At 39.3% G+C, this 16,622-nt stretch overlaps 1 protein-coding gene across 2 annotated transcripts in view; it reads left to right on the top strand.

Annotated features, from left to right (window-relative positions):
- The first annotated feature begins 13 nt into the window (after window positions 1-13).
- IMMT (inner membrane mitochondrial protein) overlaps window positions 14-16,622 on the top strand; it is a 31,256-nt gene continuing 14,647 nt past the window's right edge. For both annotated transcript variants that reach the window (XM_060781326.2, XM_060781325.2), the window contains exons 1-6: window positions 14-149; window positions 10,650-10,723; window positions 11,070-11,259; window positions 12,091-12,214; window positions 14,096-14,227; window positions 16,382-16,489. In XM_060781326.2, the coding sequence (XP_060637309.2) occupies window positions 108-149; window positions 10,650-10,723; window positions 11,070-11,259; window positions 12,091-12,214; window positions 14,096-14,227; window positions 16,382-16,489 (670 nt within the window). In that variant the 5' untranslated portion in view covers window positions 14-107. The remainder of the gene's footprint in view (window positions 150-10,649; window positions 10,724-11,069; window positions 11,260-12,090; window positions 12,215-14,095; window positions 14,228-16,381; window positions 16,490-16,622) is intronic.

Here is a 16,622-nt window from a genome sequence, read left to right as displayed (position 1 = left end):
TTGCGCGCTGAGGGGAGGAGGGGGGAGAAGGCGGCGGCGGCGGCCTATGACGAGCTGAGGGTCGAGCTCCTCTTGGTCTCCTTCCTTCCTTCAGCCGAGGAGAGACCATGCTGCGGGCCTGTCAGCGCGCGGGGAGCACCGCGGCTCAGGTGAGGCCTGGAGGGACCGCCGCGGAGGGTGAGGCGGACAAGGGTGGGCGGCGGAGCGGGGGAAGGGCCCTCCCCCTGAGGGGAGAAGCGGGAAGGGGCGCCTCGCGCGCGGTGGCTTTTTTCAAGGCAGCCTCCAAGTCCCGTCATGCCTTGCGGGGAGGGATGTCGCCTCGCGGAGCCTCCCCAGCCTGGTGGTGTGTTTGTTGTTTTTTTCTCGCGAGGGCGGGGTCGCCCTTGTGAGTGGTCAATTACTCGTGAGAACGCCTCAGTCACGCGTTCGTTAAGGGTCACCGGAAGAAGAAGGGCAGCCGGCGGGCTCCTTGGTGTCACCTCTAAAGCGGAGGAAGAGCACGCCTTTCCCTCTGCCTCTTGGTTCTCGCGTGAGGGAGCTGGGCAGGCCCCAAACAACCCTCTGGTTGCAGGGCCCTTCCAGCCAGGCCCTATATCTCAGGAACCGCTCCCAAGTTTTCTGTTTATCCAAGGCCCCGTCCACACAACCTTGTGTCCCAGAATATGAAGTGGTTTCCAAGCACTTACCATTTACTCTGGACCAGTGTTTCTCAACCTTCCTAATGCTTCTTAATACAGTTCCTCATAATAATAATAATAATAATAATAATCCCTGATTTCCGTGTTTCTCAACTTAGGGGTCCGGACCCCTGGGGGGGGGGTCATGAGAGGGTGTCAGAGGGGTCACCAAAGACCATCAGAAACCACAGTATTTTCTGTTGGTCATGGGGGTTCTGTATGGGAAGTTTGGCCCAATCTATCACTGCTCTTATTGTAGGTGAACTATAAATCCCATCAACTACCACTCCCAAATGTCAAGGTCTATTTCCCCCAAACTTTGCCGGTGTTCACATTTGGGCATAAACGACTCCGGCCCTGTTTACCTCTCCGAACATATTCTCCCTTACAAACCATCAAGATTATTAAGATCGTCTGGAGAGGCCCTGCTCTCGGTCCCACTGGCCGCACAGGTCCGCCTGGTGGGGACGAGGGACAGGGCCTTCTCAGTGGTGGCCCCGCGACTCTGGAACTCTCTCCCACCGGAGGTCAGAACCGCCCCATCTATCCTGACATTTAGGAAACGGGTGAAGACGTGGTTGTGGAGACAGGCTTTTGATGAATGAGACAACACCCTAGGATTTTGGATGGAAGATGATGTATATTTGATTTTGATATGACGATTGACCACCGTAGTTTTAAATATATTGTTATTTTAAATGTGTTACTGTAATTGTGAACTATGATATTTTACTGATTGTATGTGTTTTTATGGTTGGAAACCGGGCTGAGTCCCTCAATGAGGTGAGAAGGTCGGTATACAAAACTTTGAAATAAAATAAAATAAATAAATAAATATTGAGTATTCGTGCCAAGTTTGGTCTATCTCCATCATTGTTTGAGTCCACAGTTCTCTCTGGATGTAGGTGAACTACAACTCCAAAACCAAAGGACACTGCCCACCAAACCCTTCCAGTATTTTCTGTTGGTTGTAGGAGAACTGTGTGCCAAGTTTGGTTCAATTCCATTGTTGGTGGGGTTCAGAATGCTCTTTGATTGTAGGTGAACTATAAATCCCAGCAACTACAACTCCCAAATGACAAAATCATTTTTTTTAGTGAAAGACATACATTGGGTTGTTAGGTGTCTTGTGTCCAAATTTGGTGTCAATTCCCCCAGTGGTTTTTGAGTTCTGTGAATATCACAAACGAACATTACATTTTTATTTATATAGATTATAGTGTAACTATCTGATATGCAGGATGTATTTCCATTCATTAGACCAAATTTAGCACAAATACCCAATACACCCAAATTTTAGTACTGGTGGGGAGGTTGGGTGGGATTGATTTGGTCCTTTGGGAGTTGTAGTCACTAGGATTTATAGTTCATCTACAATCAAAGAGCATTCTGAACTCCATCAACAATGGAATTGAACCAAACTTGGCACACAGAACTCCCATGACCAACAGAAAATACTGGAAGGGTTTGGTGGGCATTGACCTTGAGTTTTGGAGTTGTAGTTCACTTATATCCATAGAGCACTGTGGACTCAAATAAATAATGAATCTGGACCAAATTTGGCACGGATACGCAATATGCCCAAACGTGAACACTTGTGGAGTTTGGGGAAAATAGACCTTGACATTTGGAAGTGGTAGTTGCTGGGATTTATAGTTCACCTACAATCAAAGAGCATTCTGAACCCCACCAACGATAGAATTGGGCCAAACTTTTCACACAGAATCCCCATGTCCAATGAAAATACTGTGTTTTCTTATGGTCTTTGGCGACCCCCCTGACACCCCCTTGCGACCCTCCCAGGGGTCCCGACCCCCAGGTTGAGAAACGGTGCTTTAGTGGAATATAACTTCTTGAGAAAATGAATTTTGATAGGCCCGGGGTTAGTTTTCTGCTCTGACTCCTTCATGAGGTTGGTTGGAGTGCCAAATAGGGCCCCAAGGAAACAAAAATAGCAATGGCTAGATATCTTTTGGTTTTGAAAAAACGTTTTTGAAACATTGAACAGAGCAGGGACCCACCCACCTCTTTTTCTGGCCTTCCTTTTTAAAATGTTATTCCCAGTGGGCTTGAAAAAGAGACTGCATTTTTTTACTAGAAAAAGCATGATCTGAGGGAGTCAAGAAAATTTGAGGACCATACTTCTGAAACCCTGATATATAGGTCTGTTCTGTAAGAATGAAATTATGTGTCTCTGTGTGTATGAGTCAGCATGTTTAGCTTGAGTGTTAGGTCCCTTCCACATAGCCCTATATCCCATGACATGATCCCAGATTATCTATTTTAAAACTGAATTATATAGGTATCCACTGCCAGATAATCTGGGACAAGAAGATAATCTGGGATCAGATCCTGGGATATAGGGCTATGTGGAAGGGGCCTTAACCTACCACTATTATGACCAGGGTGTGAATCCCATGAAAACCCACTGTATAATTTTGGGCAAATCACTATCTCAGGGCCCTTCCACACAGGCCTATATCCCAGAATATCAAGGCGGAATATCTCACAATATCTCCTTTGAACTAGGGCCCTTCCACATAGCCCTATATCTCAGAATATCAAGGCAGAAAATCCCACATTATCTGAGTGTGGACTCAGATAGCCCAGTTCAAAGCGGACATAGTGGGATTTTCTGCCTTGATAGTCTGGGATATAGGGCTGTGTGGAGGGGTCCTGGGCTATCTGAGTCCACACTGCCATATATTCCAGTTCAAAGCAGATATAGTGGGATTTTCTGCCTTAATATTCTGGGATATAGGGCTGTATGGAAGGATCCTCAGCCGCAGAAGAAGGCAAAAGCAAACCAGTTCTGACATATATTGCTCAGAAAACCCTGTGATATGCTACCATTAGGGTTTCCATAAGTTGCAAACAACTTGAAGGCACACAACAGCAATATACACATACTTGGAAGTAATTATTTCTGAAGTCTGGGGGACTTCTGAGCACAACATCAATATGAGTGTATCCTCACTGTGTTAATTATTTTGGATTTCTGAAGAAAGATTAAATTTAAATTATTTTGGTTGTGATATCTTAAATTACATCAATTTGACTTTGTTTATGCTGTTCCTCTGGAAAGTTTGAAAGAGAAAAACCAACATTTCTGCTAGAAACCCAATTATTTGCTTGTTAATATGCCCACATTCTGACACAGATTGAAAGTGCAATTCTGTGCACGTTTCCTTATAATTAAATAATAATAATAATAATAATAATAATAATAAATGCCACTGCCTTTACTAGTGGTTTTTACTACTTCCTGTAAATTCAAAATAATTGAGAATCTATTTAAAACTAATACATAATTCTCAAATGTTTATAACATATGTTATATTGAAAATAAATTTATTATATGGATTATAATATGTTGTATTGATCTGCATGCTGGACTTATTCTCCAGTAGGCTAGAAGCTGTATCCCCACCAGCTATGGAAACTGGGTAATGCTGTGCAAGTCATACCCTCATAGCCTAAGAGGAAGACGATGACAAAACATTGTCAGAATAAAGTCTGCAAAGAAATTCATATAATGAGGTTGCCATCAGTTGGAACTGACTTGAATGCACAGAACTGTAACAAATGGATCTTGTACTGGAAAGTGTTCAGTAGAAGTGTGGAGAGTGAATGGAGAAATGAAGACTTCAAATACATCTCAACATGCAGAGAATATAGTGCTGTCTCAGACTTTTTTCTTGAGCCTGAAAAAGCAAGATATTAAATAACAATTTAGCATATATACTAAATTACATACTTCAAAAACCTGTTACAGTCTGTTTCTTAAAACGCCCAAGCTTTGAGAGTAAAAGCTAAAGTTTTGGATGCATGTTCATTTGGCATTTTTCAGTGTTTCTAAATTATGGAAAATCTAAGTTTATGTTTCTAAATCATGGAAAATCTGAGTTTAAGGCCTGTTATAAAATTCAGACTTCTAAAGAAAGCTACTTGTGGTTTTGACATATTGCTTAATAAAAAGTTTGGGCATCTCCCCTTTTCCTTAGAAAATCAGAGATATTCAAACGGTTTATAGTTAGAACAGAATTACAATCTTCACTCAGGCAGAAGAACGATTACAGAAAAATATATTCACTACAAATCAAAAGAAATGATTATGAAAGCCAAAAGGTAATACAAACACATAAATGTGATATTTCATCAGCTCTGTCAGGATGATGGGGTGCCTCATTTTTGCTGTTTGAAAGTTGAAAGATCTTAGAGTTATAGCATGCAAAACAGACTCCCAGTCTCTGAGGAAAGCAATCCCAATCAATCCCCTAACAAATCTTGCCCAGAAAATCAGGTGTTAGTATTGCAATATGTCGGAAATGGCTTGAAGTCATACAGTAACACATGTATTTATTTACGACATTTATATGCCATCCTTCTCACCCCAAAGGGGACTCAGACCGGCTTAAAAGTTATATGTACATACAATATATTATGTTATTAGCATAGCACAATATTAGTATTATATATTACTATATTGTACTATACCACTATACTGTAATATTATTAGTAATATTACATGTATTATGAAATATAACATTTTATATTGTATTATTATTAGTATTATATTGTATTACATTATAATATTAATATATGTGTGCACAATATATTATATTATTAGCACAGCACAATATTAGTATTATATATTATTATATTGTACTATACCACTATACTGTAATCTTATTAGTAATACTACATGTAATATGAAATATAAAATTATTATATTGTATTATTAGTAGTATTATGTTGTATTACATTGTTGTTGTTGTTGTTCATTCGTTCAGTCGTCTCCGACTCTTCGTGACCTCATGGACCAGCCCACGCCAGAGCTCCCTGTCGGCCGTTACCACCCCCAGCTCCCTCAAGGTCAGTCCAGTCACTTCAAGGATGCCATCCATCCATCTTGCCCTTGGTCGGCCCCTCTTCCTTTTGCCTTCCACTTTCCCCAGCATAATTGTCTTCTCTAGGCTTTGCTGTCTCCTCATGATGTGGCCAAAGTACTTCAACTTTGTCTCTAGTATCTTTCCCTCCAGTGAGCAGTCGGGCTTTATTTCCTGGAGGATGGACTGGTTGGATCTTCTCGCACTCTCAGCACTTTCCTCCAACACCACAGCTCAAAAGCATCTATCTTCCTTCGCTCAGCCTTCCCTAAGGTCCAGCTCTCACATCCGTAGGTGACTACAGGGAATACCATGGCTTTGACTAGGCGGATCTTTGTTGCCAGTCTGATGTCTCTACTCTTTACTATTTTATCGAGACTGGACATTGCTTTCCTCCCAAGAAGTAAGCGTCTTCTGATTTCCTGGCCACAGTCTGCATCTGCAGTAATCTTTGCACCTAGAAATACAAAGTCTGTCATGGCCTCCACGGTTTCTCCCTCTATTTTCCAGTTGTCAATCATTCTTACATTATACATTATACATTATAATTACATTATACATTACATTATAATATTACATTATAATATTATTAATATATGTGTACACAATATATTATTAGCACAGCACAATATTAGTATTACATATTACTATATTGTACCATACCACTATTCTGTAATATTATTGGTAATATTACATGTAATATGAAATATATAATTATATTTTGCACCTCATTGATACTGATATCACTGTTGATCTATATAGGACATTCATTTTGGATACCACATGGTTTTATATTCCATGCTGTTTCTTGTTTGTATAACATGGCCTAGAGATATGAGGGAGCTGCTTGAACTAGTGTTTGAAGTTTGTGATGGGCTGAACTAAAGTGAGGAAACGGTAATTGAATGCAGGGAAGTTAAAAATATGATTGTTCTGTAATTTGGGTTGCTGTGGATATTTCGGGCTATATGGCCATGTTCCAGTAGCATTCTCTTTTAACATTTTGCCTGCATCTGTAGCTGGAATCTTCAGAGGTTCTGTAATTAATTTTTTTAAATTTTACATATCTACATCAGTTGGATGAGATTGCACTTTCTTTGCAGTCTTGGTTATTTCTGCTTGAACTGGAGATGTGTGAAGATACATAGATTGTGTTGTAGACAGGATCACATTTCACCAAATTATTGCAATTTGTTGACAGCTGTATGTCCTTGAAAAGTATGATCTAGTTATGGTAATTTGTGCATTGGAGTAGAATTGTATGACTCAAAAAAAAACTCCACAGTGCTTAGTGGGTGTACTGCCAAAACCATTTAGTATAATACATTAGAATGAAGTTTGTATAGTACTGCTTGTGAAAAATGTTGGGAAACTAAAGGGTTACACATTTGTTCCCCCAGATGTTAATGTATTTAAGATGAGTTCATAAGATCAGAGTGAAGAGAGGAGCCAGGAAGGCAGTTCCATCTTGCCTCCTGCACTGTGCTTATAATATAATATATTTTGTGTGTGTGTATGTGTGTGTGTGTGTGTGTATATATATACACACACACACACACACACATTTATATTCCGCCCTTCTCACACCGTAGGGGACTCAGGGTGGAGTACAACATATATACAGCTAACATTCAATGCCGGGACATAAAACCATAAATATATACAAATATCACTTATATCACGTTAAAATTTGCTTAAAAACTATCTCAGGACACCATTTTGCCTCATTGCACTACCCCAAAGGTTTTGTCCCACAGCCAGGTCTTCACCATCCTTCTGAAGGACAGGTGAGAGGGGGCTGATCTAATATTGCCAGGGAGGGAGTTCCATAACTGGGGGGCAATCACTGAGAAGGCCCTGTCTCTCGTCCCTGCCAAACGCGCCTGTGATTATCAATATATATATAATATTGATAATATTATAATGTAATACAATATACTACTACTAATAATATGATATTATAATTATATCTTTTATATGAAATGTAATATTACTAATAATATCACAGCATAATGTTATAGAACAATGTAATATATAATATTAATATTGTGCTATGGTAATAATATAATATATTGTATTTACTTGTAAGCCGCCCTGAGTCCCCTTCAGGGTGAGAAGGGCTGCATATAAATGTCATAAATAAATAATAAATAAAATATAACAAATTTACAACAGCTTCATTAACTCCCATTTGGTTTCTAGGTTCCATCACTGTAAGTGGCATTAAAACCTTAACGGCTGGGCTTAATGAACTTTAAAGCAGTCTTTTCCAACCTTTCACATGTTTTGAACTGGACAGCATCAGCCTTAACTAAAATAACCAGTTATGACTGGTTCAATAAAATCTGGATGACTCCCCACTTTCCCTTCTTCTCTTCTGTCAATTTTCTGACAGCAATTGAGCCAGGGCTCCTTGAGGAAAAACCCAGCGGTTTTTGTGTGACTAGCAATCTTTGCCCTTTTATCCCTCGAGCAATAAGCATATGCAAACACAGGTATTCACACAAACAAACAAAAAATCTGAAAAATTTCCTGGTCCCAAAAGACCTGTAGTAATTGTCATGAGGAACGTGTGGGAAATTAGTATTATTGTACCATTTCTCAAAAGTTTCCTCTGTATATCCTCCAACCATGTTTTGATTCCAGTGAAAAATGTAATTATATGCTACACGTTTCTGTATATAAATATTGTTTAAAAGGAGTCAGTTTGCCTGTTGGATTTTCTTTGAATGACACATGTTGCAATGGGATAATGGAAGATAATTGGACATGTTGTTTCCCCTCAATATCAAATAAGATTCAAATAAACAATTTTGGAAGGTGGCAGCATCTAGAAATATGTAGCCTGTTAAACAGGTCTTGCAGTGGTGGGCAAAAGATAATTTGCTTTCAGCGAGAGTATCTGGGGGAGGGGGGAGAAATGATTTGTTGTTTTCGTTATTGTTATGTTTATTTATAACCCGCTTTTTCACAAGGGGACTCAAAGTGGCTTACATTGTTACACAGTTATCTTGGTGATAATAATAATAATAATAATCTTTATTTATACCCCGCCACCATCTCCCCAACAGAGATTCGGAGCGGCTTACATGGGGCCAAGCCCGAACAACAAATTACAATATAAAAATACAAATTGCAGTAAAATAAACAACATAACATTAAAGTAAAAACCATCAAAACATATAAAACAATATACACAAAACATAGAAACCAAACATAATGACAGAGAGTGGGACACATGTACATAAAATGATTTAAAAACTCCTAATCAGTTAGGGAAATCTATTTAGTTTGTATTATTACACAGTTACATTATTCCTTACATATAGCAGTTGACTGTCCTGTAATGCCAATAAAATAGAAGCCATTGCACACTGATCTGCCCTCAATTTGTCATTATCTTATTCTCCTCCTTTATTTGGGGGATTCTCTACTACTTGCCACAAACTGTCTTTTAACATATATTTTTTTCATTTTAAATGACCATGTGGCATAACTGCTAGCATTCAACCTTTCAAAAGGTAGTCCACTTGCTTGAAATACCATCACCATATTTCATCCGCTTCACAATGGTCTGAACTGGGCTATACTAGGCCCATAACCTTTGTTGGGTTAGTGGGCTTATCAACAAAAGACCCTCCTCATAAATGTACAACAGAGTAACTTATTAGCAGCAGCATTACTCATCACCAGTAGCCCAAAATGATGAAAAGAACAAAAACTCACAGACCAATGTTACCTCTTCCATGGGAGGCTTTTCTTTGTAATAAAATAATATAGTTGCACTGTTTACAACAGGGGTCCTCAAACTAAGGCCCGGGGGCCGGATACGGCCCTCCAAGGTTATTTACCCGGCCCTTGCTCAGGGTCAACCTAAGTCTGAAAGCACACAACAACAACAATACTATCTCATCAGCCAAAAGCAGGCCCACACTTCCCATTGAAATCCTAATAAGTTTATATTTGTTAAAATTGTTCTTCATTTTAATTATTGTATTGTTTTAAGTGTTTTTTGCACTACAAATAAGACATGTGCAGTGTGCATAGGAATTCATTCATGTGTTTTTCAAATTATAATCTGGCCCTCCAACAGTTTGAGGGACTGTGACCTGGCCCTCTGTTTAAAAAGTTTGTGGCCCCTTGGTTTACAATAACAAGGTTTCCACAACACAAAGAAATACATAGTAGCTTTGCACGCAGCAGCCTTCAACCTGGGTTGAGGCTTCTCTCACACAGACGGAGGAGTTGCCTCACTCAGGCAAACTAACACTAACAGGCTTTGACCTACTCACTCTGCTCAGGGTGATGCTAGCTTTGGTCCACTAACTAACAGGCTTCAGCCTACTAACTCTTTCAGTGCTTGAGTCACAGTTTTGTGATCAAAAATACCCAGTTAATTTTTAATAATTTTGACTATTATTATGTTTATTTATACCCCGCTTTTTCTCTCCACAAGGAGACTCAAAGTGGCTTACATTGTTACACAGTTAGCTTGATTTTAATCTAATCTGTTAGGAAAACCTTCAATTTAGTTTGTATTATTACACAGTTACATTGTTACACAGTTAGCTTGATTCTAATCTGTTAGGGAAATATTCTATTTAGTTTGTATTTGTGATTTTAATATTTTATTTTATATTATCATCTATGTTTCTCCAGACAAGGATTCAACATAGTTTAATACAAACTTGTCATTTGTAATTTACCTGGAGTCTTTTCTGAATATAACACATCAAATTTAAGATTGTAAACCTGAACAAATAGATTATGATATTGTGTGTTTTGTATGCTGTTTTCAGAGCCCTTTCGGTTAAAGAACAAACTGTACGTAGTTTAATTTTTTAAAAAGAAGAGAGAACTTCCAGTTAACCAGGCAAGCTTCTCTACTCTATAAGAGTTCTTGCTTCATGGTTCCTCTGTGACACAATGGACCATAAACAATGGTGGCAAGTGGAGACAGCCAAAAGCTGTGGGCTAGTTATTTGCAATTTTTTTTTTAAGAATGCAGAGATGTATTATAAATTTTTTACATGAAATTAGTTGAAATGTTATTATTCATAACTTGCTCTTTTTTAAAAAACAGAATTGTCTGTGTGGAAAAAGTTCACTCCGTCCTTTACGTCTATATCGTGGATATTCAACATCTGGAGAATCTGGGTATGTCAATTCATGCCTTTTTAAAAATGTCTCAGTTGTTAGATTTATGTAAAAATAGAATAATTCTGCTTTTCATATTAATGTTCTTATTCAATTAAAAAAACAAAACATAAGAAGTAAAGCCCATGTCAAATTAGGTGCAAGAGCATCTCCTATACCAGGACTTCTCTTTGGATTGGTGCCTGAATCTGAACTGTTGGGTGAATTCTAGGCAGTTATGTAGGCATGCAGCATTGTAATAATTTCAGAATATTTGGTATATAGTATTTGGCATATAGAATATTTGTCATAGAGTATAAATAAACATATTAATAATAATAATCTTATTTATGTTCTTTTTAAACAGTGTCACTGCAGGCAAAATTATTGGTGCCAGTGTTTTGTTTGTTGGTGGAGGAGTAGGTGGAACAATTTTATATGCTAACTATGATCCACGCTTTCGGGAAAATGTGGAGAAGACCATCCCTTATTCCAATAACGTCTTTGAAATGGTGCTGGGTCCTCCTCCTTACAGTATTCCAACACCAAAGAAACCGGTAAGTTAATAACACACACAATTTTAAATTGTGATTTAGATTTTGTAGCCTTGATGTATGATGGAAGAAACTCATTTTTAATTATTTGTTGTCGAGTCTGAGTTCTTATAATAACTACAGCAATGACTCTGATTAATTGATCATAAAAAATATGGTATGATTTTTTAAATTCTTGGTAGCTGTTTTACAACAGTAACACTGTATGTCATACTATAATAATAATTTGAAAAAATTCTGAAGAAGACACTAAAAATGGCAACTCTCTTTACCAATATAATGATAGGCGATGGTGCTCATCACCATTTCTAAGCCGATGAGCCATTGTTGTCTGTAGACACCTCCTAAGACATGTGGCCAGCATGACTGCATGCAGCGCCGTTATCTTTCCACTGAAGTGCTACCTATTGATCTACTCACATTTGTATGTTTTCAAACTGCTAGGTTGGCAGAAGCTAGGGCTAATAGCGGGAGCTCACCCAACTCCCTGGATTTGGACCGCTGACCTTTCAGTCAGTAAGTTCTGCAGCTCAGTGGGTTAACCCTCTGCGCCACCAAGAGGGGGCCTTATTTATAAATAGCTGTTAGTTAATAAGTGAGACAAAATATTTTAAGTACTTTAGGTCCGTGTTCAGAAATTTTGTAAAGAAAAAGCAACATTTCCAAGTAACGCCTTCCAAATAAGTTGTTCCTCGTATTGAAATATAAATATTAATTAAAACAAACATTTCCCCCACTTATTTCAAATGCCTGAAATATTTTATTTGTTTAATTGTATACTTTACCCATGCTCGTTTTAGTAGTTTGCCATGTTTACTTGTTTTTCTCCCACAGATACAACCAGGTCCACTAAAAATTTCCTCTGTAGCAGAGGTAATGAAAGAATCTAAACAACCTGCTATCAAATCTCAAAAGAGTAAAACAGAGGTACCTTCAGCTGCTAGTGAAGATAAAAAAGGTAACATGATGTTATTATTGTGCCTTTTTCATGTATGTTATGTGGGAAATTCGTACCTTATTTATGAAGCATTTTTCTGAAATAAACTGTTTTCAAATAATCTAGTTCATTCAAGAAGGGTTCCTTATAGAAAGGAAGTTTTACAATACTAAGAAACATGCTTAAGATTGTATATATGGGAAAAGGTTACCAAAATTAGAAGAATTGCATGCTTGAATCAGGAGGTCAGAATCTTTAAAATATTTCCTTTCTTGCTGCACAGTTACAAAGCCACATTGGGCTCACAACACACTACATCAAGGACTCAGCCCACTTCATTGAAAAAATCAGCAATCTCAAGTTAAATACAAATGACAAACTGATCAGCTTCGATGTGGTGTCTCTATTTACCATGGTCCCAGTTGCAGACACCATGGCACTCATCAACCAGAGGTTCCCAGAAGACATCACGGCGCTGTTTCACCATTGCCTCACCACCAGCTATTTTCAGTGGGACAATGAATTCTACGAACAGAAAGATGGAGTAGCTATGGGGAGCCCTCTCAGCCCAGTCATAGCTAACTTCTACATGGAACAATTTGAAAAACAAGCTCTTGAAACAGCAACCAAAAAGCCCACTATATGGTTCAGATATGTGGATGACACTTTCACCATTTGGAGCCATGGAGAAGAAGAACTCAACAGGTTCCTGGAACATCTTAACAGCATCCACCCTAACATCCAGTTCACTATGGAAAAAGAAAAGGAAGGAAGACTGCCTTTTCTAGATGTCCTAGTCATCCGCAAACCAGATCAACAATTGGGTCACACCGTTTACAGAAAACCCACAGCGCCATTAAAGCCTTGGCAGACCGTGCAAAAAGAATCTGCGAACCCCACCTCCTCCAAGATGAACTGAACCACCTCAACTGGGCTCTACAGGCCAATGGATACTACACCTCAGACATCAGAAGAGCTGCAAGACCAAGAACAAGCCACAAGAGTAAAGATGAAGATCCACCCAGAGGAAAAGTGTTCCTGCCATACATCAAGGGAACCACTGATCGCATAGGAAAGCTGATGAGGAAACACAACATACAAACAATCTACAAACCCACCAAGAAAATCCAACAAATGCTACGTTCAGCAAAGGACAAGAGGGATCCTCTCACCTCTGCAGGAGTCTACCGTATACCATGCAGCTGTGGACAAGTCTACATAGGGACCACCAAACGCAGCATTGCCCAAACAAGAATCCAGGAACATGAAAGGCACTGCAGACTACTCCAACCAGAGAAATCAGCCATAGCAGAGCACCTGATGAACCAACCTGGACACAGCATTTTATTTGAGAACACAAAAATGCTGGACCACTCTCACAACCACCATGTCAGACTACACAGAGAAGCCATTGAAATCCACAAACATGTGGACAATTTCAACAGAAAGGAAGAAACCATGAAAATGAACAAAGTCTGGCTACCAGTATTAAAAAATTCTAAAATTAAAACAGCAGAGAGAAAAACAGGCAGGGACATCTAATCACCTTTCAAGAAGAGTTTGCTCCAGGCACAGTCAGCCCATTGTATGCTAATCAAGGTGGTCCGTTGAAAAGATTCACACCTAGCCCAACTTACAAAAGCATTTTGTCTCACCCTGGTCATTCCACAGATATATAAACCCCTTTTTTCCCAGCTCCAGCAGACCTCACCCTCTGAGGAAGCTTGCCATAGATGCAGGCGAAACGTCAGGAGAAATGCCTCTAGAACATGGCCATATAGCCCGAAAAAACCCACAAGAACTGAGTATTTCCTTTCTATTCAGAAGTCAATCGGGATTGTTTTCCCATTTCTGGAATAATTGTGTTTTGTGGTTGTAATTTCCGTTTGCTTATGTTCACAGCCCACTCTGAGGTCGCACAGATAATCTCAGCAACTGGTGAAGCTGTGTCAGTTCCAGCTCCAGGGATACAGGAAAAGGATCAAAGCAAAACCCGTGCTCATACTGAAGAAAAACACAAGCCTTCCGACTTAGGTAGTATCTGTAACAAAAACAGAGTTTCTGATGACAAAAGAATTCTACAAACCTAAAGCTGGATCTGTTTTGGACTCATTCTTCTATATTTTTGGGAGAAATATTCATTCAGGATCTGGCTAAAGATTTCATTTAGTGCTTTGTCCTAAAACATGCATATAATCCTTTCATCAGCATGATGTTTTCATGTAAAATTGTTTATTTATTTAATTTGTATCCCAGCTTTCTCCTGATAATGGACTCAAAGCAAACAAAGTACTGTGGAAACTTTTTACTGTAAATGTTTAAAAACATTTAAATTAAAATTATATTTAAAGAACAAAGTTAAAATGGTTTAAAAGATATTTGAAACAATTATAAACGTATATGACCAGCACTGCAGGTCACATTAAAAGATCTTTATGTCTCATGAGTTAAGAACCAAAGGGTTGCCTTAATACAGGGTGCAGCAGCATAACTTCCTTTTTTTAAATGAGCGCCATTCAGTCAGTTGAAGATGTATTGGAGTGCTAGTGGTCTCGTTCGAGAGGCGGGAGTATAAAGTTTTGTCCTGACACAGTTCAGTCGCCATCATGCGTTGGAACAGTGAGGAGCATCCTTTTGCCGTTGAGGCCTACTTTTTGAGTGGATGTTCTGTGATTGCAACCCAGTGCGCCTTTCGGAATCGCTTCAATTTAGCCCCATTGGCCCCTGTCCCAGACCAGAAATCAATTGTGACATGGGTCACTACATTCAGACAAACTGCAAGTGCGACAAGACGAAGAACTGGAGTCCCTCGGCCCATTAGATCACCTGAGAACATTGAGGCAGTGAGAGCTTCAATGTTGAGATCACCACGCGTTCTGCGCGCAAACATGCGTCTGCCCTTGGACTTTCCGATCGTTCTGTGAGGAGAATGATCTTCATTTCCATCCTTACAAGATGGCAATTGTGCAGAAACTTTCTGAATGTGACTTCCACTCTCGGAGGAACACGTGCGAGGTTCTTCTCGAAGTCATTCCTGAGGACGCTATATTTTTTTTTTAGTGATGAAGCCCATTTTCATTTGAGTGGCCGGCCCGCTCTCCAGATTTGGCCCCTTGTGATTTTTTTCTATGGGGTTTTTTGAAATTCCGTGTTTATGTGAACCGTCCAAGGACCCTACAAAATTTGAAGACCAACATCCAGGAAGAAATTGCCAACATAACACCTGCTATGCTGGCAAGAGTCATGACAAACGCCAGAAATCGGTTTACTCAGTGTATGGAGAATGGGGGACGTCACCTGCCTAATTTGATCTTCAGAACTATGTAAAACAAAACTTTAGGTATGCACCTACATTATAAAAAATTTCTGATTCATACAATGGGTTTTATTACGTTTTGAAAAAAGGCAGTTATGCTGCTGCACCCTGTAGAAAGGCATCTCAGGGTGCTTTGAATGCAATTTTCCTGCTTCTTGGCAGGGGGTTGGACTGGATGGCCCACGAGGTCTCTTCCAACTCTATGATTCTATGAAAGGCCTTTGCCTGCTAGTGAAAAAAGTGCAGAGAAGGGACTGTCCGAGCCTCCTGTTTATGTTTTTGAAAAATTAAATAAGGAAGGGTTTGCCTGCTGATGAAAACTGAGGAGTGAGAGGGAGCCCACACCTTCTGTGGAATGTCATTCCAGAATTTGAGAACTCACAAAGAAGGTGCTCTCTCATGTCTTGAACAGATAGGTCTGTATTGACAATGGGACCAAGAGAAAAATCTCACCCAGTGATCATAAAATTTTGTGTGTGCAATGCATGCTCTCTCTGTCTCCCTCCCTCCCTCTCTCTCTCTCTCTCTCTCTCTCTCTCTCTCACACACACACACACACACACACATATTTTTTTAAAAAAATTGAAGGCTGTTGTGGCCCCAAAAACAGCTTTGGGAGCCACACACACTTAACTCACCCCTGAAATGAGTCCTTCTCTCCATCTCCAAGATATAACAACATTTATGATGCTCTTCCTAGATAATTTGTTTTCATTGTGAAATGATAGTCTGTATGATCAAATACCATCACCATGTACAGACTGCTTTTGTCATTTAACAGAGAAATAATGTGTATTGATCAACTTTTGTTAATCTTGGTTATACTTTCACAACTTTCAACAAAACTTTAATTATGAAATGTCTATACTTAGGGAAAGAACACATGCACAAAGATTCGCCTGTTGTAAAAGAGAGGCCACCTGAAGAGGTTGCAGCGCGTCTTGCACAACAAGATAAAGAGGAACAAGCGAAAATTTCAGGTATTCAGGCAAACAGTATTGCCCGGACAATCAGAAAGTCAAGACCGATTAGAGTATCACCTGGGCAAGTTTCAGAAATGTTTTTTGAAGAGTGGTTGTTCTATAATAAGTTCAAAACTTTGCATTGAGGACA

This window comes from Anolis sagrei, chromosome 6, assembly GCF_037176765.1.
Source record: "Anolis sagrei isolate rAnoSag1 chromosome 6, rAnoSag1.mat, whole genome shotgun sequence".
In the NCBI taxonomy this organism is placed as follows: domain Eukaryota; kingdom Metazoa; phylum Chordata; class Lepidosauria; order Squamata; family Dactyloidae; genus Anolis; species Anolis sagrei.
The sequence above is the reverse complement of the archived record's forward strand: the minus strand, read 5'-3'. Positions and strand labels throughout refer to the sequence as shown.